This window comes from Vipera ursinii (genome assembly GCF_947247035.1).
Source record: "Vipera ursinii genome assembly, chromosome: 2".
NCBI classification, from domain to species: Eukaryota; Metazoa; Chordata; class Lepidosauria; order Squamata; family Viperidae; genus Vipera; species Vipera ursinii.
The window spans coordinates 156238921-156260698 of NC_139513.1; the positions used below are offsets into that span (position 1 = coordinate 156238921).

At 44.0% G+C, this 21778-nt stretch overlaps 2 protein-coding genes across 2 annotated transcripts in view; one reads left to right on the forward strand and one right to left on the reverse strand.

Moving 5' to 3' along the window:
• Nucleotides 1-2825, reverse strand: part of ESPL1 (extra spindle pole bodies like 1, separase) — a gene marked incomplete at its 5' end in the record, with an annotated part of 44497 nt that extends 41672 nt beyond the window's left edge. The window contains 4 exon segments of the mRNA XM_083356603.1: nt 242-260; nt 263-377; nt 859-1974; nt 2745-2825. Of these exon segments, the coding sequence (XP_083212729.1) occupies nt 242-260; nt 263-377; nt 859-1974; nt 2745-2825 (1331 nt within the window).
• A 14144-nt stretch (nt 2826-16969) lies between these two features.
• Nucleotides 16970-17674, forward strand: LOC310633895 (pseudouridine-5'-phosphatase-like; the record flags this gene model as incomplete). The annotated part of the gene is made up of 1 exon (XM_083351841.1): nt 16970-17674. The coding sequence occupies one exon, from the start codon at nt 16970-16972 to the stop codon at nt 17672-17674; it is 705 nt and encodes a 234-aa protein (XP_083207967.1).
• Nucleotides 17675-21778: the final 4104 nt, after the last annotated feature.

A 21778-nucleotide genomic window follows, 5' to 3' on the forward strand; every position in this document is an offset into this window, starting at 1 on the left:
CCGTGCTACCCATCACACAAGGTAGAGAATTTAAAAAAAAGGTGATGCAAACATTATTTTTGTCTCTACTCTGAGCTTGTTGCATGAAAAGAAACACATACCTGGTTTTTTGCAATATATTAGCCCATTTGGTGGCTTTGTAGAGTCATGTTCTATTTTTTTCTGTGCAAAGATATTTGCCCAAAGGTGAAAAACCCAACCTTGCTGTCCCAAGCTGGAAATTTGCTATTCAAGATTTCACTAGACCAAGGCAACTCCTAAATTTCCCTTACCGGAAGCATCTGGAAAGAATCATACACCACAGTTGTGTATAATTGGAAATAATGATATAGTAGCTTCACCAGAACTTGTTGCTGTTTCACATTGTCTCTTGGAACCTGTGGAGGTAAAAGGAAATGAAAAAGACAATTCATATTTTAATTAGCAGAAAGCCCCCATCCACAAATATATGAAATTTAAAAACACCCTGGTAACCTTTTAATCCAGAAAAAAGTACTGGCCACTGCTTTATTTCCCATTCTTCCCTGTTTTTGCCCAGTATGACATTTAGATGACAATTGGGAAATTGTCTTTTTGAAAAAAAGCTTATGTATGAGGAATGCAGTTATGAGTGAATCTCAGATGTATACATAAACTGCAATAGGTTCTGTTTTTAAAGCTAACTTTCTAGGCCTCAAGACAGATTTAATAAGGTGACAGCACTTTCTACTCTCCATCTACACCTGTAGCCTAGAAAAGCATTCAGATCGATCCACAACAAAGCCATTTTGAAAAATTGCCTTTTATCTAAATCACATAAATTTGCAAGAGATCTAGCATGAATTTCAACCAAAATAATTAAAAAATAGCTTTACTTACCATATTTAGCAGCTTGCAGAGCAGCCTGAAATAACTTTCCATGAATGAGGAAACCTCCAGGATATCGTGCAAATGAAAAAACTTTTGTTTATCTTTCTTTGCATGTTCATATAAAGGAGTTACAAGCAACTGGCCACTTTCAGCCAGCACTTTAAGGAGGGGTTCTTGAGCATCCACAGAAGAGTTTAGAACTTCTGCTGCTTGGTTGAAGAAAGGACCTACAGGACTTTTGGCAACTAACAGTGCTTTATTCAGTTCAACACCAGCAAAGAGAATGTCTAAAATGAGTCTTAAGCAATGGGACTCGTTGCTGGACTTTCTCAAGTAGCTTTTAGACTGCTGAATAACTTCTTTGCTCTGTCTGAAGCAGCCAGTTTTGCAGAGGTAACGTACTCTTACCACCATAAGCTCAAAGATACAGAGGCAGTCCTGGAAGGGCAAAGGTTTGCTTACACCATTCTTTTCCAAAATGGCTGCCACCAAGTGATGAAAAAGCTGCTCGTTGAGAAAGCTGGCTTCTTCCTTCTTCAGAGGGCTGTACCGGGCCTCAAAAGAAACAGCGGCAGCTGAAGCATGCCGGGCCACTATGGAAGTGAAGAATGGAGGTTCTAGGAGCAAAAGAATAGGAGATTTATGCTCCAGGAGCAGTAAAAACCGCACTGCTTGTAGCTGGGTGGAGAGTGCAAGCTTAAACTCAGCAGGTATTTTTTCCACTTTGGCCATGGCATCTGTGGTCATCCACAGCACACTAAATGTACTTTTGGCAATAGAGGTATAGTCATGAACAGGCACTTGGGGAGGCTGGTGCTTCAACAGATCAGCATAGAGAAGATCAGCAAACCTCAGGCAAGTATCAGATGGGCCTTGAGCAGCCACTCCCCGCAGCAAGTGGTAGAGTAGACTTTCCAAGTAGAGAGGAACATACTGAAGTCTTGCAGACACATAGCCTTGATAAGCCATGTCAGCTAGGGCCTGGAGGCTTTTTAAATGACCAGGGCAGTCCAAGCTTTCTCCAAAGCGGTAGATGCAAGCCCGAAGGATCCGATCACATGCTGTTGTTTGCATGGAAGCTTCTTTGGGACAGTCTGCATTTTTAGGCCCAGATATGAGGTATTCCTGTAATTAAAATACAGTGTACCTAATAAGGCAACCTTCTTTAAAAAAAAGAAAAAATAATCATCCAAAGCATTTTTCCTACCTTGGTGCTCTCCAGATGTCCTATTATTCAGCAAAACCTATAGCACGTAAGGCAGGAATGGGAAGCCTACAGACCTCCAGTTATACCAAACCACCACCATTCTCATACAATGCTTATGTTGAGAACTCTGGGAATTGCCAACAGCCATACACCCCAGCTGAAGGAAAGATTTAACATCCTACAGTCCAATTTCTTACTCCTGCCCTACAAAATTTACTCAAGATGTCTATTTCCAGCAGTGTTGAGCAAGCAGCTTGTAAGAAGCCTGCAAAAAAACTAATAATTGCTTACAGATAGGAGTAATTTTTTATTACAAGGAAAGCAATGCAGTACAATGTTAGTAACAGCAACAATATAGCAATCAATATAAAACATAACATAAAAGAAACCTATACTGTATAAAGGAGAAATAAATATTTCCTAAAGGCCCTTTGAACTCTTTTAAGGCCTTCTAAAATTTCAAGTAATCTCTAGACGTAATTGAAGAAACAGTCCATTCCAGAAGGCAGGACAAAAGATTTCTGGGTCCACAGTGAATAAGATTCAAAATGTTTTAAGTTTATTCTAAGCAAAAATAAGTACAATACAATAAAATTTAGTTATTATTAACAGGCATTTGAGATGTGCCATCCTTGAATACATTTAATCTTTTTTTAAAAGTCATTGGATAACAACGCAGATTTCTTACCTTTAGCAGTGACAACAAAGTCAGAGTTTCTTGCGGAGTATTAGTCTGTGCCACAAAATCCACATTTTTGAGGAACTTCATTTTGCATGCCTGAAAAAAAGAAAATATGTATATACTGTTGAAAGAAAAGTCTTCATCAGGATCCAGTCCAAGCTGGGAATAATCAAAATGGAGACTGCTTTAGAAAGAAGGTTGTATTTTATTGAAGAGGAGAGCCAGACAGAAAGATGGCTCTGGAAAAAGTGACCAAATGTAGTAGTGTGTGGTGGGTTTTTATGCCTTCTTGAGCTTTTATTTAGAGTTGTTCCTGTGGCATGAACTTTGACCTGAGTCTGAGTGTGCCTTTCTGGTATTCTGATGGTGGTGGGTTAATCCTATTATGTCCCAAAGGTTATATCTTGCTTCCCTGTGGCTGATGGTTTTTTTGGTGTGAGGGATTGTTGATTCTAGGGATCTTTTTTTCTAATCCCAGCTTCCTGACTCCAATCTTTCTGACAAGATTTTTTCTGCATTTCTGCAGCCCTGGTTTCTGTCTGGGGCAGACTTTTTTTTTTGGGGGGGGGGTTGGTTTCTGCCTTTAAAATCCTTTGGGGAAATATATTCTTCCTTTTTAATAGTTCCCAAAATATTTCTTTCTCTAGATTCTTCCCACAATACATTTAGCCCATAGACACTGCCAAGCCTCATTGGGCCTCTCAGTGCTTTTCTATACCTCCCATCTGTACCTTATCACAATTTACGGTAGCTAGAATTTTTCTGTGTTATATCTCTTCCTATCAGGCCATACCAGCAAGTTTTACATTCAACTCTAATACCCACAACTGTATTAGACGTTCAAATTGAACTTTTTACTATGGAATTCACTAGGTGACTTAAGGCCAGTCAATCTTTTTCAGCCCAGGCTGTCTGGGTTACTGAGGAAGGAGTAAAAAAACAGAGGATTCCCCCCCCCCAAAAAAATAGAACGGTAGTTAATTCATAAGTCATAAAAACCTGTGCAAGTCAAAAACATAAAAATCTGACAACCCATTTCGGGTTCCCTTCCCATAGATTTTCTACTTATTCTCAATTATTATTTTTAACCCAAATAGCCAGCTTTTCCACCTGAACCTCTAGGAGACAACCTGGAATGAGGGACAGTTTAAAGTGCAAACATTATACAATTTGAACACTTGGAAAAACATTAGATTATGGAGATATAGTAAAACTATACTTGTAATATTCCATTGTCATGCCACACTTTTGTAAAAAGCTGCAAACACATCAATTTAAGCTTATCTCACACCGTTGATGCATTTTCTTTTGTCGCATTTCATTCAATATACTAATAAGCCATATTCAGAACTCACAAATTGATTGACTTATCTCACTTTGTATGGAATCTTATCAATATTGCATTTTCTTCCACTCTGGACTCTTACCCCCCTAGATTGCAAACCACATGAGGCATTTTAGCAAAGTATCATACAATCAGTTATTTCCAAATGTACAAATTGGGCCACCATCTCTGATTAGTGCTATAAGAAAAATCAACTCAGAGGAAGGCTAAAACTACTTTATTGAGATTGACTATAACAACAGGTTGTGGCAAGTCTGATTAGGCTGTACCACCTCCTCCTCCTAATTCACAGAATCAAGGAGTTGTCTTCTCACTCCAATGTTATCTTATGGTTTATTTATTTATTTATTTATTTAATTTGTATACCGCCCTTCTCCCGAAGGACTCAGGGCGGTGAACAGGGCAATAAATACCAAAATACCAAAATACAAAAATTAAGAACAGATTAAACCATAGTGCCCAAATACAATAAATAAATTACTTAAAAACAATAATTAAAACCCAAACCCATCAGACCAGGCCGGCTTGTTCAAACAAATAGGTTTTTAGATCACGTCGGAAGGAGTGAAGGTCGGGGGCCATCCGGAGCTCCACCGGTAAACGGTTCCACAGGTCAGGCGCACCCACAGAGAACGCCCTCCCCCTGGGGGTCACCAGTCGACACTCTCTGACCGGTGGCACCCTGAGGAGGCCCTCTCTGTGGGAACGCACTGGGTGGAGGGAAGTTGATGCCGGCCGCAGGTACTCCCTAAGGTACTCCGGACTCATGCCATGTAGGGCTTTGTAGGTCATTACCAGCACCTTGAATCTCACCCGGAAGGCAACTGGAAGCCAATGCAGCTCACGGAGTAGAGGTGTAACATGGGAGTATTGGGAGACCCCCAACACAACTCTCGCGGCTGCATTCTGCACCAGTTGGAGCCTCCGAGTGGTCCTCAAGGGCAGCCCCATGTAGAGAGCGTTGCAGTAGTCTAACCGAGAGGTCACGAGCGCATGAGTGACTGTACGCAAGGCATCCCGGTCTAGATAGGGCCGCAACTGGCGCACCAGGCAAACCTGGGCGAAGGCCCCCCTAGTCACAGTTACTATATGATCTTCTAAAGAAAGCTGTGAATCTAGGAGGACTCCCAAGTTGCGAGCCCTATCTACGGGGGGTAATAACTCACCCCCCATAGTAAGAGATGGAATGATCTGAGTTTCCCGAGATGCCGGCACGCACAGCCACTCAGTCTTGTCAGGGTTGAGCCGAAGCCTGTTCCTCCCCATCCAGACCCGAACCACCTCCAGGCAACGGGACATCACGTCGAGGGCATCACTGGGGTGGTTTGGGGCCGAAATAAAAAGCTGGGTATCATCAGCATACTGATGATACCCAACTCCAAAACCACGAATGATCTCACCCAGAGGCTTCATGTAGATGTTGAACAGGAGAGGCGAGAGGACCGACCCCTGAGAAACTCCGCAAACGAGAGGCCTCGAGGTCGACCTCTGTCCCCCTGCCAACACCGACTGCGAACGTCCCAGGAGGTAGGAGGAGAACCACTGAAGGACCGTGCCTCCCACTCCCAATCCCCTGAGACGACACAGCAGGATACCATGGTCGATGGTATCAAAAGCCGCTGAGAGGTCTAATAGGACTAGGACAGAGGAACATCCCCTGTCCCGGGCCCTCCAGAGATCATTCACCAGAGCGACCAATGCCGTCTCCGTGCTGTACCCGGGCCTGAAACCCGATTGGTACAGGTCTAGATAGTCAGCTTCCTCCAGGACCAAAGGGAGCTGATGCGCCACCACGCTCTCAACAACCTTCGCAAGAAAGCGAATGTTGGAGACCGGACGAAAGTTGTTTAATACAGCTGGGTCCAAGGCAGGCTTCTTGAGGAGAGGTCTCACCACCGCCTCCTTCAAGACGGCGGGGAAACTACCCTCACTCAAAGATGCAGATATCACCGCCTGGTGATATGCCCCAACCCCTTAGTATTCAGAAAAAAGCCTATCTCTGTCAAAAGTTATCTTATTCTGCAATGTATCCTGCCAAAACGGCTATTACACATGATTAATGTGCACAACACATGAAGCCCAATATACCAGAAAAAGTGAGGAGTTAACTCATAGAACATTATTTTATGGTCTCAGAAAGTTCACTTAAAGACATTTTCTCTCCATGTGCAAAACTTGTCCCAAGCCCAATGAACCTATCTCAATCTAAAGAACAGTATAGAAGCATGTCAGCTCTTTTAAATACCTACTAAATACAGACTTGACCAATTTGTAATATGTATGTTTATATATGTATATGTATATGTATATGTATATAGCATGTGTATATGTGTATTATGTATAGGTACTTTTTTTTAGAGTGAGCAACAGAATTTCATTAATGTATGCCAGTGTGCTCACAGAAAAAAATTACTAGGTTATCTCATTTTAACGCATTGAAAAAAAATGCATTTAGAGGGTGACCGGCTTCCCTCCCGTTTTATCAAAAAGATGCGGCAGATATTTCTGTTTCGAATTACTGGTCTACAGTTTCCTTCAGAAGAGTGGGCCTAATTCAACGATAGCATTATGCAACAAAGTGCCGGACAGGAAATACTGTATAGGAGTTATGGTCCAGGACAAGCAATGGGCAAATGTAAGTGAGAAATACAGTGCACGGTCGCTGTTTCAAGGATCTCCCACGAGATTTCCCAATACCCCTCTCTAGCGCCGAGCGCGAAGAGTTCCCCGCCCCCCTGTCTTCGCCCCAAATTCAGCCTACCCGCCGCCAGAATGTCTTTCCTCGCAACCAGCCACTTGCTCTCTAAAGCAGCCACGACCGGCAGCCAAAACACGAACAGACTCGGCCCCGCGCCCCGTTCAAATCGACAATGGCGGCCAATCACAAAAGCGGTAGCGTAGCTCCGCCCATTTCCCCCGCCCATTGCCTGCTGGGAATTCGCTCGAGAGTCGCCGCCGCGTCAGTCCTTCAACTAACTTCATTAGACAGGATGGCGCGTAGCGTTTGAATGCTAGCAGTTCTTACCTCCGATTGCATCTCTTAAATAGCCGCCCCCCAATACACCCGCGTCTAACTTATTTGGGTTTCCCTACCGTGTATCACTTGAGTGATAATAATTTTGTTTTAATTTTGTTTTTTTACAAGCCGTTAGTTAAACTTCCGTTAGTGTTCAGTGTTTCTCAACTTTAAAATAAGCCCAGAGTGTTGATGTCCACACACCTTACCAAAGTTGAGAAGCACTGATGTGTAAAACACACATGCTTTCTTGAGACAACGTCCCATTAAGTGCAATGGAATACATGGTATTGTATACCACTTTGAACTAGAGCAGTGTATATACTTTGTTTTCTCCGATAAAGTGAGGCTGTTTTCTCAATTTAGAATCGTAGGGCTGGAATGCTAAACGGTCTCATTCCATGAACCTGATCAGAAGATATTTCAAAAAAGCTTTACAGTTTTGGGGTGTAAAATACCACAAAATATATTTAACTGGAAATGTAGATGTATGTAGATAGAAAAATGTGAGTTAGACAGCATCACCAACAGATGGATTCGTAGCTGGCTGACTGGCCATACTCAGCCTATGGTCCTCAATGGAACTGCATCTACATGGAGGGAAGTGTGTAGTGGGGTGCCTCAGGGCTCTGTTCTGGGCCCAGTACTCTTCAACATCTTCATCAACGATTTGGATGAGGGGATAGATGGGGAACTCATCATATTTGCAGACAACACCAAGCTGGCAGGAACAGCTAACACTCCAGAAGATAGGCTTAAGATAAAGAAGGATCTTGACAGACTTGAACATTGGGTGCTATCTAACAAAATGAAATTCAATGGTAAAAAAAGTAAGATTCTACGTTTAGGCAAGAAAAACCAAATGCAAAGGTATAGGTGTTACCTTGTTCCATAGTAATAACTGTGAGAGGGATTTTGGAGTCCTGGTGGACAATCACTTAAATATGAGCCAGCAGTGTGCTACAGCTGCCAAAAAAGCCAACACAGTGCTAGGTTGCATTAACAGAGGGATAGAATCAAGATCACATGAAGTGTTAATACACTTTACAATGCTTTGGTAAGGCCACACTTGGAATACTGCATCCAGTTCTGGTCACCGTGATGTAAAAAAGATGTTGACACTCTGGAAAGAGTACAGAGAAGAGCAACAAAGATGATCAGGGGACTGGAGGCTAAAACATATAAGGAACAGTTGCTGGAATTGGGTATGTCTTGTTTAATGAAGAGAAGGACAAGGGGGGGACATGACAGCAGTGTTCCAGTATCTCAGGGGCTGCCACAAAGAAGAGGGAGTCAAGCTATTCTCCAAAGCGCCCGAAGGCAGGACAAGAAGCAACGGATGGAAACTAATCAAGGAGAGAAGCAACCTAGAACTAAGGAGAAACTTCCTGACAGTTAGAACAATTAACCAGTGGAACAACCTGCCTCCAGAAGTGGTGAATGCTCCAACACTGAAAGTTTTTAAGAAGAAACTGGACAGCCATTTTATAATTGTTGTTGTTGTTGTATGTTGTCAGATAAACCACTGATTTCAGTGAGGTATCCTCCCTTGTAAATGTAACCATGTAATTAACAAAAGCCTGACCTACACAGCAGAAGGAAATCTAACTAACTTACGACCACAGTTGAGTCCAAAATTTCTATTAAGTGAGACATTTGTTAAGTGGGTTTTGCCCCATTTTATGACCTTTCTTGCCTTGCTTGTTAAGTGAATCATTGCAGTTGATAAATTAATAACATGGTTAAGTGAATCTGGCTTCCCCATTGACTTTGTTTGACAGAAGGTCGCGAAAGGGGATCATTTGTGTTATGGGTGTTATATTTACCTTATATGCAGCTCTATCAATCATCTAATGTATTTATTTGCTGTGTCACATTCCTACTCTATGATCCATCTCTATTGTTCCTTTGATGCATTTTCTCTTTTGCACAGTAATGGCTTGTATTGTACTTATTCCATATGAAACATGGTGTCAGAAGCATCTGAATCTGCACTGTCTCTACATATTTGATGCCAGTCTAGTACTTGCAGTCTTCTCCTGGAAACTGAGCATTTGAGGCAAGAAAACCAGCATCATGGCAGCTGCTAACAGCATACTACTGCCTGAGGCAATAAGGGTAAGTGGAAATTGCAGCAGTAACTGGGACAACTTCAGAGCAGAGTTTGAGGATTACTCCCTAAAAAGGTAAAGGTAAAGGTTCCCCCGCACATGCGTGGTAGTTGTTTCCGACTCTAGGGGCCGGTGCTCATCTCCGTTTCAAAGCCGAAGAGCCAGCGCTTGTCCGAGGACGTCTCCGTGGTCATGTGGCCGGCATCACTAGACGCCAAAGGTGCACAGAACAAGCAGCCACTGTTAAGTCCGGAATGACGAGCGTAGACAGCGAGGTAGAACAAGAGAACGTTTATTGAATTCACATGGGTCAACTGGCTAGCAGCCGTTGAGCCCTACCTTATATACTATGGTGCCTTTAAACATAACCAATCCCCGGCCCAGAATCTCCCGCCGGAAAGTAACAATCAATAATTGCACCAGGTTTTCCCGCCCGAAGGAAAACCACTCCCATAACTATGGACACAACAACCCTTCCCCCCTGGATGAAGATTGCTATTTGACATAGTCTTTCAGATAACTGGGAGGCTTATGATTCCTGGCTGGGTATCTGTTGGCCTTACTGACTACTGGGGTGTCTTCAGTTCCGCCCTTAGCTAACACCTCAGGCTCTGTTGTGTGTGTTGCTAACTCTGGTAATATCTCCCTTGTGGGTTGCTGTTGTTGTTGGGGTTCGTTGGACTGACTAGGGGACCCATGTGGTCTGTCTGGGGAAGCTGGTTCAAATTCTGCAGTACTATTCTGGGGATTTTCCTCAACTGCCCTGAGTTGTATTCCCCTCCCTTCGCCCCCTGGTGCTCTGCCAACCCGGACATGGGTGGAAACAGTGTCAGATATAGTGATTCTCCTCTGTTTGTTAGCTTGAACACATTCAGGGGCCCTTTTCCTTAACTGATCGATGTGTCTCCTGATCAGCTGATTCCCTTCCCCCTCAATTAAATAAGATAAGGGTCCAGTTTTGTCAATGACTATCCCTTGTGACCACTTGTCCCCCTGACCATAATTCCTTGCCCAGACTAAGTCACCAATGTTCAGAGACCGGGTTGGAGTGTCCCGTTCAGGTTCCACAGGTAGTCTGTCAGGGTGTAGTCTGTCCAATTTTGTTATTAAACGTCTACCCCACCTCATTTCAGCTGGGCTCTTCCCTGTGGCCGTGCACGGTGTAGTATGTTGGGCCAACAGGAACTGAGCCAGTCTCTGATGCCAGTTGCCTTGGATGATTCTGCGGAGGGCGTCTTTGGTTGTCCTGACGTTTCGTTCTGCCAATCCGTTGGAGGAGGGGTGGAAGGGTGCCGATGTCGCGTGCCTAATCCAGTTGGCCTTGAGGAAGTCCTGAAATTCATTAGATGTGAATTGGGGCCCATTGTCAGAAACAATTACGTCAGGTAACCCATGAGTGGCAAAGAGTCCCCTCAAGACCTGTATGGTTTTGGCTGATGTCATGGACTTAACAGGCACGACCTCCAACCACCTGGAGTAGCTATCCACCACAACTAGGAATGTGAGGCCCTGGAATGGGCCAGCAAAGTCAATATGGATTCAAGACCAAGGGTTCCTGGCCACTTCCCACTTATGTACCGTCGTGTGTGCTTGCTCTGGTCTGGATCGCTGACACTGATAGCACCCTGCTACTCTGTCTTCGATTGCTGTGTCCAATCCTGGCCACCATAAGTGACTCCTTGCTAAGGCTTTCATACGAACGATCCCGGGGTGCCCTTCATGTAATTCCCCCATCACTGTGTTCCTATGCCCCTCTGGAATGACAACCCTGCTTCCCCACAGGATACACCCTAAGTGTGATGACAGTTCATCCTTCCTTCTAAAGTACGGTGTGAATTTGGGGTCAGGGTTTTTGTTAGGCCACCCGCCTTGTACCCACGCTGCTATTCTGCTAAGTATGTGGTCTTTTTTGGTGGCTGCTGCAATGTCCCTAGCGGTCAGAGGGCACTCCGAGAGTTCCTGGAGGGACAGGATTTGTCCCACTGGTGCTGGGTCCGAGCCGGTATCAGCTAGGGGTAATCTGCTGAGGGCATCAGCATGCCCCATCTCTTTGCCAGGTCTGTGCTTGATGGAGAATGTGTATGCAGAAAGGAAAATTGACCATCTAAGCATCCTAGGGGACATGATTTGTGGAGTCTGTTTATCAGTAGTGAATAACCCTAGCAGGGGTTTATGGTCAGTGTAAATTGTAAAGTCCCTACCGTACAAGTAATCGTGGAACTTTTTTACGCCAGCCACGATGGCCAACGCTTCCCGGTCAATCTGTGCATAATTCCGTTCTGCCTTAGTTAAGGTCCTGGAATAATATGCTATAGGCCTCTGTTGACCTTGCTCATCCATGTGGCTTATGACCGCTCCTACTCCATAAGGGGAGGCGTCACACGCTAGGAAAATAGGTTTGTTTTCAATGAAGTGAGTGACTGTGGAGTTACTGGACAAGATGTCCTTTAGTGTTTGGAAACTGACCTTGTGTTTTTCCTGCCACAACCAAGGGGTTTTCTTATCTAAGAGCCTATGTAAGGGTTCAGCAATAGCTGCTTTGTGAGGCAGGAAGGTGTGATAGAAGTTAATTAACCCTAGGAAGGCTTGTAGTTCCGCCTTGTTCTTGGGCTCAGGTGCTAATTTGATTGCCCTAATTTTTCCTTCTGTTGGGTGAATGCCTTGAGCATCAATTCTAAATCCTAAAAATTCAGTTGATTTTACACCTATGCAGCACTTATCCTTTTTTAATTTAAGCCCTGCCTCTCTGAATTTCCCCAATACCTGTTCCAGCCTCTCAGCTAGGATGTCCTCAGTTTTTCCAGCGATTAGGACATCATCGAAGTAAGGGCATACACTTGGAATGCCCTTCAAGGTCCTCTCCATCACCTCCTGGAAGATGCCTGGAGCTGCTGCTATTCCGAACTGAAGTCTGTGAACGCAGAACGCCCCCTTGTGGGTAACTATTGTTTGAGCCTCGGCGGCTTCCTTAGACACCGTAAGTTGCAAATACGCCTGCGCCAAGTCAAGCTTGGCGAAAATGGCGCCGTCCTGGATCGTCGCGAGGACCTGCTTCACCGTCGGGACCGGGTAAGCATGTTTTTTCATGGCTAAGTTCAGGGTGGCCTTATAGTCGGCACAAATCCTCACATCCCCGTTCGGTTTAAGGGGTGTGACGATTGGTGTCTCCCAAAGGCCCCCCTCTACGGGTTCTAGGACGCCCTGGCCTACTAGCTTATCTAGTTCGGCCTCGATTTTTTGTTTAAGGGCGAAAGGCACCCTCCGGGCCTTAAGCCTGATGGGCCTAACAGCGGGGTCTAGATTAAAGGTGATGGGGGGTCCCTTGTACCTTCCTAAGGACCCATCGAACACGTCTGTGAAGTTATCGCAGACAGACTTCAGGGTCTTGCTTTGTATAGTGTTAATTCCCCCAACCCAGATGCCCAGGGCCGAGAACCAATTGAGGCCTACAAGGCTGGTTCTCTGGCCCTCAGTGACTAAGACATTTAAAAATCCGCTAAACCCCTTGTAATTTACCTTAATAGTAGCCTCGCCAACTAATTCTATTGGTGTTTTCTGGAAATCGGCTAACTGTAATTTAGTGGATTTTAGGGGAATTCTACGGCCGCTTTTGTTTTCTATGTATCTAAGGGTGTCCCTAGAAATTATAGATACTGAGGCCCCCGAGTCCACTTCCATCTTGCAGGGAATACCCTGCAGTCGGACTTCTATTTTTAATTTAGGCCTGAGAATGTGATTGATTCTAGGGTTGTGGTTTATTCTAGGGGTCCCCACGTGGTTGACCCCCAGCCCAGCCCCCTGGTTGGAAGTGCGTGCCTTAGGTCTAGGGGTCTCTCCGCCACTCCAATCGGGGGTTACCTCACCTGAGGCCCATGCGTCGAGCTCGTGGAGACGGTTGTCGCGCGGTCGGCTTCGGCAAATGGCCTGGATGTGGCCGGTTTTCCCGCACCCTCGGCATTTCACGTTTCTGAACCTGCACGTTGATCGGAGGTGATTTCCGCCACAGCTGCCGCACCTCGCTTCTGAGTCGCGAGGCCTGTTTGGGTTGTCCCTCTGGGGTCGTTGAATCGCTGGAGGTTGTTGTCTTCTCCCTTGGTCGGGTCCATCGGTGCGTGAAGGTCTCGCCGCCATCTTCCCGAACCTTCGGGCAATCTCTGCAATGTCGGCTTCCCACTGGTAGTCCACCTCCCCACCGTCCACATGGCTCTCGAGGTTGACTTCAGCCGAGGCAGCCATGCTGTTGTAGGGGGGGTCGCGCCTTCCTGTAGACTCGTACATGAGTAACTCGTCTAAAACCTCTTGTAGTGTCCCCGTGGGCTTCGAGATTATCCGGTTCTGCAAGTGTTCGTCTCGCAGGCCTAAAACGACTCGGTCCCTTATTCTGATTTCGAGGTTGTCGTATTTGCAGCGCAGAGCTGCTTCTCTGACTGCCGCCACAAATTGAGTAATTGATTCGCCTGGTCGTTGGTTCCGTTTTTCGAATATCCTCCGCCAGAACAGTTCAGACCTCTTTGGGGTGAAGTGGACCTTAAGCTTGGCCAACAGGTCGGCATACGACACGCTGGAGACCGGCAAGGGCTGGCACAGGCCGACGGCCACTCGGTAAACCGGTGTACCGCTGATGGTTAGGAGAGCCGCCGCTTTCTTCCGGTCCTCCGTTATCCCATTGACCAACATGAACCCCTCGACTTGTCCGACATATTCCTCCCAGTCTTCGGGGTAGTTCGGGTCGAACTCCTTCAGGGATCCGACTTGCGCCATCCTTGGAGTTCGGTTAAACTAGCTGATCGGTTGACTGCAATTCCAATTCCCCGCCTTTCGCTCTGCCGGCTTCCGCAGCTCCTTCGCTGTTCTGTCGTCGATCCCACCTTCGTCGCCACTGTTAAGTCCGGAATGACGAGCGTAGACAGCGAGGTAGAACAAGAGAACGTTTATTGAATTCACATGGGTCAACTGGCTAGCAGCCATTGAGCCCTACCTTGTATACTATGGTGCCTTTAAACATAACCAATCCCCGGCCCAGAATCTCCCGCCGGAAAGTAACAACCAATAATTGCACCAGGTTTTCCCGCCCGAAGGAAAACCACTCCCATAACTATGGACACAACAGCCACACTGAGGAGACTGATGTGCAGCGAATGCCTCCATGTTTACAAGCATAATTTAACCCTTACAAAGGAGCAAAAGAGTGATACTAAAGTCATCCTAGATGCCTTAGAACAGGGGTCCCCAACCCCTGGTCCGTGGATCAGTAGTGGGCCACAGCATGCCATCCGCGGGATGCAGGCAGCACATAAAACCACGCCCTCTCTGGTCTGCGGAAAAACCTCTCTCCATGGAACCGGTCCCTGGTGCCCAAAAGATTGGGGACCTCTGCCTTAGAAGTCTTTTTTTTAAAATTCCATTTATATCCCGCCCTTCTCCGAAGACTCAGGACGGCTTACAATCTAAGAAGCACAAATCAATGTGCTTAGCAATAGCCTTCATTCTATGTATATGCCTGCTTATTAGGGCTTATTAGGGCTTTCGGGGGGGCCCAAGCGGCATTTTTACAAAGTCAGCTTATTGCCCCCAACAATCTGGGTCATTTTTCTAAAAATGTCATATATGAAAGATATATATTTGGCAATTATAAACAAGGAGAAGGTGAAGCAATAGACAGTTTTGTCACATGCCTAAGAGAAAAAGGCTGCAAGCTGTGATTATGGCTCTCTGAAAGATGAACTTATTTGTGATCAAATAGTTCTTGGTATCACTAGTGAAAGCACACGCTGTCACTTTATGAGGGAACATAATTTAAGTTTAAAAGCAAATGAGATATGTTGTACCACAGAACTTACTGACAAATGGACGAGAGCTTTGGAGCAGGATGAACAGATTGACAGTGTCAATGCAGCCTCCAAACAACGGCTAAGCACATGTGTCAGCACAAAATTCATCTACACAACTCACTTGGGAGCAACCCAGTATCATGCAAGTACTGTGGCAGTGGGCATGTATGAGAGAAACAGCAGTGTCCTGCATATGGGAAAATCTGCAGGGCATGTGGGAAACCAAATCATTTTGCAGGAGTGTGTCTCTCAAGTAAAATGGAAGCAAGGAAGCTGCACACAATTGAGCAAATGTAAGATCCCAAGGATGCACAATTGCTTACCACTGTTATGGTTTACATCAGGGGTCTTCAAACTTGGCCCTTTTATGACTTGCGGACTTCAACTCCCAGAATTCCTCAGCCAGGCACGCTGCTAGCTGAGGAATTCTGGGAGTTGAAGTCCACAAGTCATAAAAGGGCCGAGTTTGAAGACCCTTGGTTTACATAAAGGAATGCATTGGTGCCATAAACTCTAGGGCAAAAAATGGTTCATAAATCTCAGATTAAACAAGATAATTCAAACCTGCCAGCTGGACTCAGTACATGTGATGTCATGAGTTTAAAGGACAAAATGAAACTGGCACCACACTCCTATCTAGTGGACATTGATGGAATTCTCTATTGTTACAATCATGTGGATCTGCGTGTGGTTGAGAAGCCTGTCTCGCAACCTGACTCTCCATATCCTGTAGACAGGCCAGACTCACCTGTGAAAAACAGTCATAAGTCACTTTTTTCAGTGCTCATCATTAAATGAACTGTTGTTAAGGGACTACCTGTACATGGGCATATATATGAGCCAGTTTGGTGTAATGGTAGGGTGTTGCCCTAGAAACCGTTCTCCTGCCTTGATGGAACGACTTTGGGCGTCACCCTTACAAGATGGTTGTGCGGAAAATAGAAGTAGATCATATATGCTTGCTGCCTTGAATTACTCATGAAGTAATAAAGGCAGGATAAAAATCTACTACATACAGGTAGTCCTCAACTTACGACAATTGAGCCCAAAATTTTTGTTAAGTGAAACATTTGTTAAGTGAGTTTTGCCCCATTTACAACTTTTCTTGCCACAGTTAAGTGAATCGCCACAATTGATTAGTAACCCGGTTGTTAAATGAATCTGGCTTCCCCATTGACTTTGCTTGTGAGAATGTCGCAAAAGGTGATCACACTGAATATGAACCAGTTGCCAATTCACAAATCATGTGGTCATATGCAACTTTAAACAGTCACTAAACTGTTGTAAGTCAAGGACTATCTATAAATAAAATGAGTCTATATAGTGGGACCTCAATTTTGAATAAAACACAATATCAGACTTTCCAACCCAGTGCCTTTCAAGTATGCTGAAACTTGTCTCCCACCACTCAAGCAAGCATGGTCATTGCAATTTCTGCTGCATTACATCGGGGAAGGCTGGAATATAGCATTGGATCCGTTCAGACTAATTCGGGAAAGAGGTATGGCTCCATTCGTTTGTAGCTTGTTTTACAGCTGCTCTCCAAAGTAAACCTGTCTCCTTTATTCTAACAGGGGTCTTCAAACTTGGCCCTTTTGTGACTTGTGGACTTCAACTCCCAGAATTCTTCAGCTAGGCATGCTGGCTGAGGAATTCTGGGAGTTGAAGTCCACAAGTCATAAAAGGACCCAGTTTGAAGACCCCTGAATTAGAACGTCTTTGCAGGAGAGGCACGCGCTACACACGCCCAACGACAATCTTCGCAAAGGCTTGAGCAGGCGAACCGAACCTCGAATTCTCGAACGCTCAAGTGTGAGGCGTCCGCTGATATCACAGCAAACACGAGGAGACTGGGAAACGGCATTGCGCACGCGTAGTTCGCTTCCCGCGGTTTTCCTCGGCGGTTGATTTAGCAGGGGAAGGCCGCGATGGCTGCTTCCTCCGATGGAGCTAAGCCGCTACAGTCCGTCACTCACGTCATCTTTGACATGGATGGCACCCTCATAAACACCGAGGATATCTTTAACGCCATCATGAAAGAGCTCTGTAGCCGTTATGGGAAGACGTACACTTGGAAGGAAAGATCCCAGATTATGGGTATGAAAGAGGCGAACGCCTTGGAGGTTCTCCGGAAGCTCTTCGACCTGCCTTTAACCGTCGAAGAGATCCTCCGCGAAACCGCACAGAAGAAACGAGAACTATATCCGACCTCGGCCTTAATGCCGGGGGTGGACAAGCTGGTCCGCCATCTGCACGGGCACAAGATCCCCATTGCCGTCGCCACCAGCTCCGTTCGCGAGGCGTTTGAGATGAAAACGGGTCAACTGAAGCCCTTTTTCGGTTTGTTCCATCACATCGTGATGGGAGATGACCCCGAGGTAAAAAACGGCAAGCCGCAACCCGATATATTTTTGGTTGCCGCAAAGAGGTTCGAACCGCCAGTACCTCCGGCAAAGTGCCTTGTGTTTGAAGACGCCCCCAATGGAGTCAAAGCCGCCCTGGCTGCCGGTATGCAAGTAGTCATGGTCCCCGACGGCGGTTTGCCAAAAGAACTGACGAAAGAAGCCACCCGTGTCCTACAATCAATGAATGATTTCAAGCCAGAAATGTTTGGCTTGCCGAAGTTTGATTGACATTTGCTGTCTATTGATCTTAGGGATTCAGGTTTTGTGACTGGAGGACATTCTTTAATATTAAAAGCGTTCCAAAAATTCCTAAGTGGTACTATAACAACAGCATGCTCTATTCCTGGATAATTCACTTATTGAAATCCATCACTGCCAGGTGGAAAAAAGATGAGTTGTATTGTATTTATTATTCCTATGTTGCTAACAAATACGCTGCTAAGGAATAAACTGGTGCTCTGCATGGGAGTGTATGTAACTTACTCAGCAGTTTTCCGTGCAAAATAACATTTATCTTTGCTTGGGATTCATTACAACATTCTATATTCCTAGCTGGGGAATAGTCCATCTACTACTTACTGCTCACATTAATTTGTTTCCAGTATGATTAACCGTGGCCTGTTCAACTATAACATATTGCATGAGTCACAATTGTTTGGAGTTACACAATACTTCTTAATCCTATGCCTTATTCTGTAATATAAGTAATGAATCCGTGCACTTAGGATCAGTAGTTTTGGACTACTGAAACTGGTGGTGGTGGATGATAAATAGGCACTATTCCAAAATGGTTCCACTGAAAAGTCATTTTTGTTAACAAAACAGCTGGTAAGATGTTGTTAGTTGCGAAGTCGTGTCCGACCCATCGCGACCCTATGGACAATGTTCCTCCAGGCCTTCCTGTCCTCTACCATCTTTTGGAGTCCATCTAGGCTCACGCCTACTGCTGGTAAGATAGGCAGCACAAATTATAAATCTGCATTTTTTGACAATCATTACTGAGTAAATCTTTAGAAGGGAGGGAAGGAGAGAAAGTCCAAGGTAGTTGGGATAGTGGTAGTAAATGGGGGAAAGAGTAAAAAAGGCAGATGTGGCATAGGAAGTGATAAATAGGTTATTTTTTTATTTAGAATGTTCAGTTTTTCTACCTAGCACAGAGGTGTCAAACTCGCAATGTCACGTGACATGTCATGACATATCGCGACTTTCCATTGCCAGCAATGGGGTGGGTGCATTTTTGCCATGATGCATCTGGCCCATGGGCCAGCAATTTGACACTCCTGACCTAGCATATTTATTTGTATTGTCATCCCACCCCCAAGTAGTTATGGTTCAGTCTTTTGTCTCATGCATGATTTGCCCATCAGTTATTCCAGCATAATCCCAAAGGTGGGACACAGAACAGAAGTTGAGGAAGATGTCAGTAGCTTCATTGGGGACTGCTTTGAAGACTTCAGAATTAGATTGTCCATAATAACCTGAATTGACAACCTGCACAGGAAGACGATAAGACAGAAAGAACAATGTACAGCCATTAAATGGAACAGAAGCAAAAGATTCAAAACTATAAAAAGTATTTATGGGTAAATAATACAGAATTTAGGCAAGAATTTTAATTTACTAATTGTTTTATGCTGTTATGCATGTCTAAATATTTAAATATCCTTTCACTAAAAATATAAATATTTTATAAAATAGAAGTGAACATCAAAGCTTTATGGTTTTTTAAAAAATCTAGCTTGTTTATATGTCTTTGTTCTAAGAACAATGCCATTCTTCAATATTTGAATATTTTAATATATGAAAGGTTACTGTCATAAGAATACCTGAATGCAAAAAATCTTTAAGATGAGATTCTGAGATTCAGATAAACCTATGATAGCAGTATTATGGTATGAGAAATCCAGATATATTCAGTGATAATGTGGATAGATCTTCTAAGTTGATTTTTTCATTCTAAAGAGAAAAATTATTTCAATATTTTCAAGCGGAAACAAGGGTTCAAAGGAATTATCTGCTACAAGAGATCCAGAACAGATCTTAACTGCAGTATTTCTTTTTCACTTTTGGACATGTTTTTAAATCCACCTATACACACATATGTTTTGAAATTGTGATGTTGGACTTCAAATGTCTACAGTTCCTTTGGAAGCTGCATTCTAGTTGCCAAGGAAACCAAAATTGTTGTGAGCATCTTTAGTAGTGCAGAATAGAAAAGTTGCCTCTGTAAAGGGCAAGGAATGAAGTAATTAGCAAGAATTGTGGGCTTCAGACATTTTGTATTTGAAGGACAATCCAATCCAAAAACTTTCCTTCTGCAAAGGAGAGAGAGAGGAAAAAATGAGAATCTTGGGAGAAAACTACATTGTGTCTGTTTTCTGATTCCTCAGAGTTACATTAATGAACATGTCTCAGCCATTTTGGAGTTTAGCAGGATAAAAATACCAATAATAAATAAAAGTAGGAGCCCCTTCCAGTCCTTTCGCCACGGCCTCAAAACACTCCTTTTCCACCTGGCTGACCTGGACTGACAGGGATTTTAATTATGTTTACAATTTTAACTCTAATCTTTATTTTAATTTTTAATTTTAATTTATTGTACAGAGACCTTTAATTTTGTTGTTGTTAGCCGCCCTGAGTCCTTCGGGAGATATTGCCTCAGAAAAGCACTTGGAACACTGATAAAATGGCATCACTACAGGTGCACAGATGCCTTTGATATATACTCTAAATCCACAATATTATATCATCATGCCTTAACATGTGGAGTTCTTGTGCTACACTGGGGTAAGCCCCACACTACTAACATGGGGTGGTGATCTCTGGGTGTTAACACCAATGCAAAACAAATGCCACAAGTGATAACTCTTGGCTGAGAGTGGCCTGACCAGTTTATCAAGTATTTTTCTCTCAACTCTACATATTCATAAGTTGATTGGCTCATAGATAAGCTAATTGGGTATATTAGAAAGACAGGCAATGTAAGTTACGTAAGATTCTGTTGAGATCATCTCGTATTGTAGGACTTTCTCAAGCTATAACTGGAGCAAAGGGTCAAACCAGAATGGTGATGGCTGTAGCATGTTTACTGATTGTTATCAAAGCAGCTTTTCTATTGCAGTGTTTGTGTAATCTTATCCATGATTAATGTTCTTATGATTTAGTTGCCCATATCATCTAGCTATTCATATGATACACAGCCAAAAAGTAACCATGTTATTTTGTATGAATATGCTAAGCCTCAAAAAACCTAACATAGGTTACAGTTAATCAAACTTCGTGCAAACAAATCTTCCATGTTGCTTTGCAAAGTTTGTTCAGTAACTTATGTCGCTAAGAGTATAATTATTACTCAGAGTTAAAAACTACTACTGATTATCTGCTTATGATTAAGAATCACCCTGAGGCAACTGAATAGACGACTATGTACTGGACAAGTAGGTAGTCACTGTTATGTTTTCTAGCTATGAATGTGCCACAGGTAACTAACAGTGTACAGTAGTAGCATACTAACTTTGTTTAATTCTTGATAAAATTACCCCATCCATAAATCCTAAAGCAATGGATGAATGGCTCCCGTTTTGGTAGTAACTTGCTGAAAAACACGTTCTAGAGCCTTACTGTTGGGATCCATATAACATAGACATGTCAAACTCATGACATCATGTGACATTGCACAATGTAACGGGACAGTTTTGCCATTGCCGTCAATGGGGTGGGTGTGGCGTCTGGCCCGTGGGCCGGCAGTTTGACTCCCCTGATATAACAGAACCAAAGCTTTCTAAATGTTCCTGTGTAGAGTTGGAATTTGCTCATACATGTAGTCATCATCTTGGCATAATTCCAAGAACTAATTTTTGACAAGCTTAAATGTGTATAAACCTAGAACCTAGGTCAACACTGTTGAGGATCACTTTAGCCAAGTGAAGCATTGTCACTGGTTTCCTCACCTCTAGACCAGATAGATCAGGCATGTCAAACTCATGATGTCACGCGACGTATCGGAACTGTTTCCCATTGCTGAAAATGGGATGGGCGCAGCAGTTTCTCCGTGACGCTCCGGCCTGTAGGCCGGCAGTTTGACACCCCTGAGAAAGATAATCTGTTTTAACACTTTCTTCTGGTCTCTAGATAGACAAAAGCCTAAAATAACTACCAGAGTGACACTAACTGCAGTATCTTTACTCCCCCCCCCCCAACTTTAGTGTATACACAGAAGGGCTAAAATGTGATACAGGAGAGAGAGACAATTTACCACTGCTATCTCATATGATATAGTTTTGATTTACTATACCAACAATCACTGTAGAATTGGATAGGCTAATAAGCAAA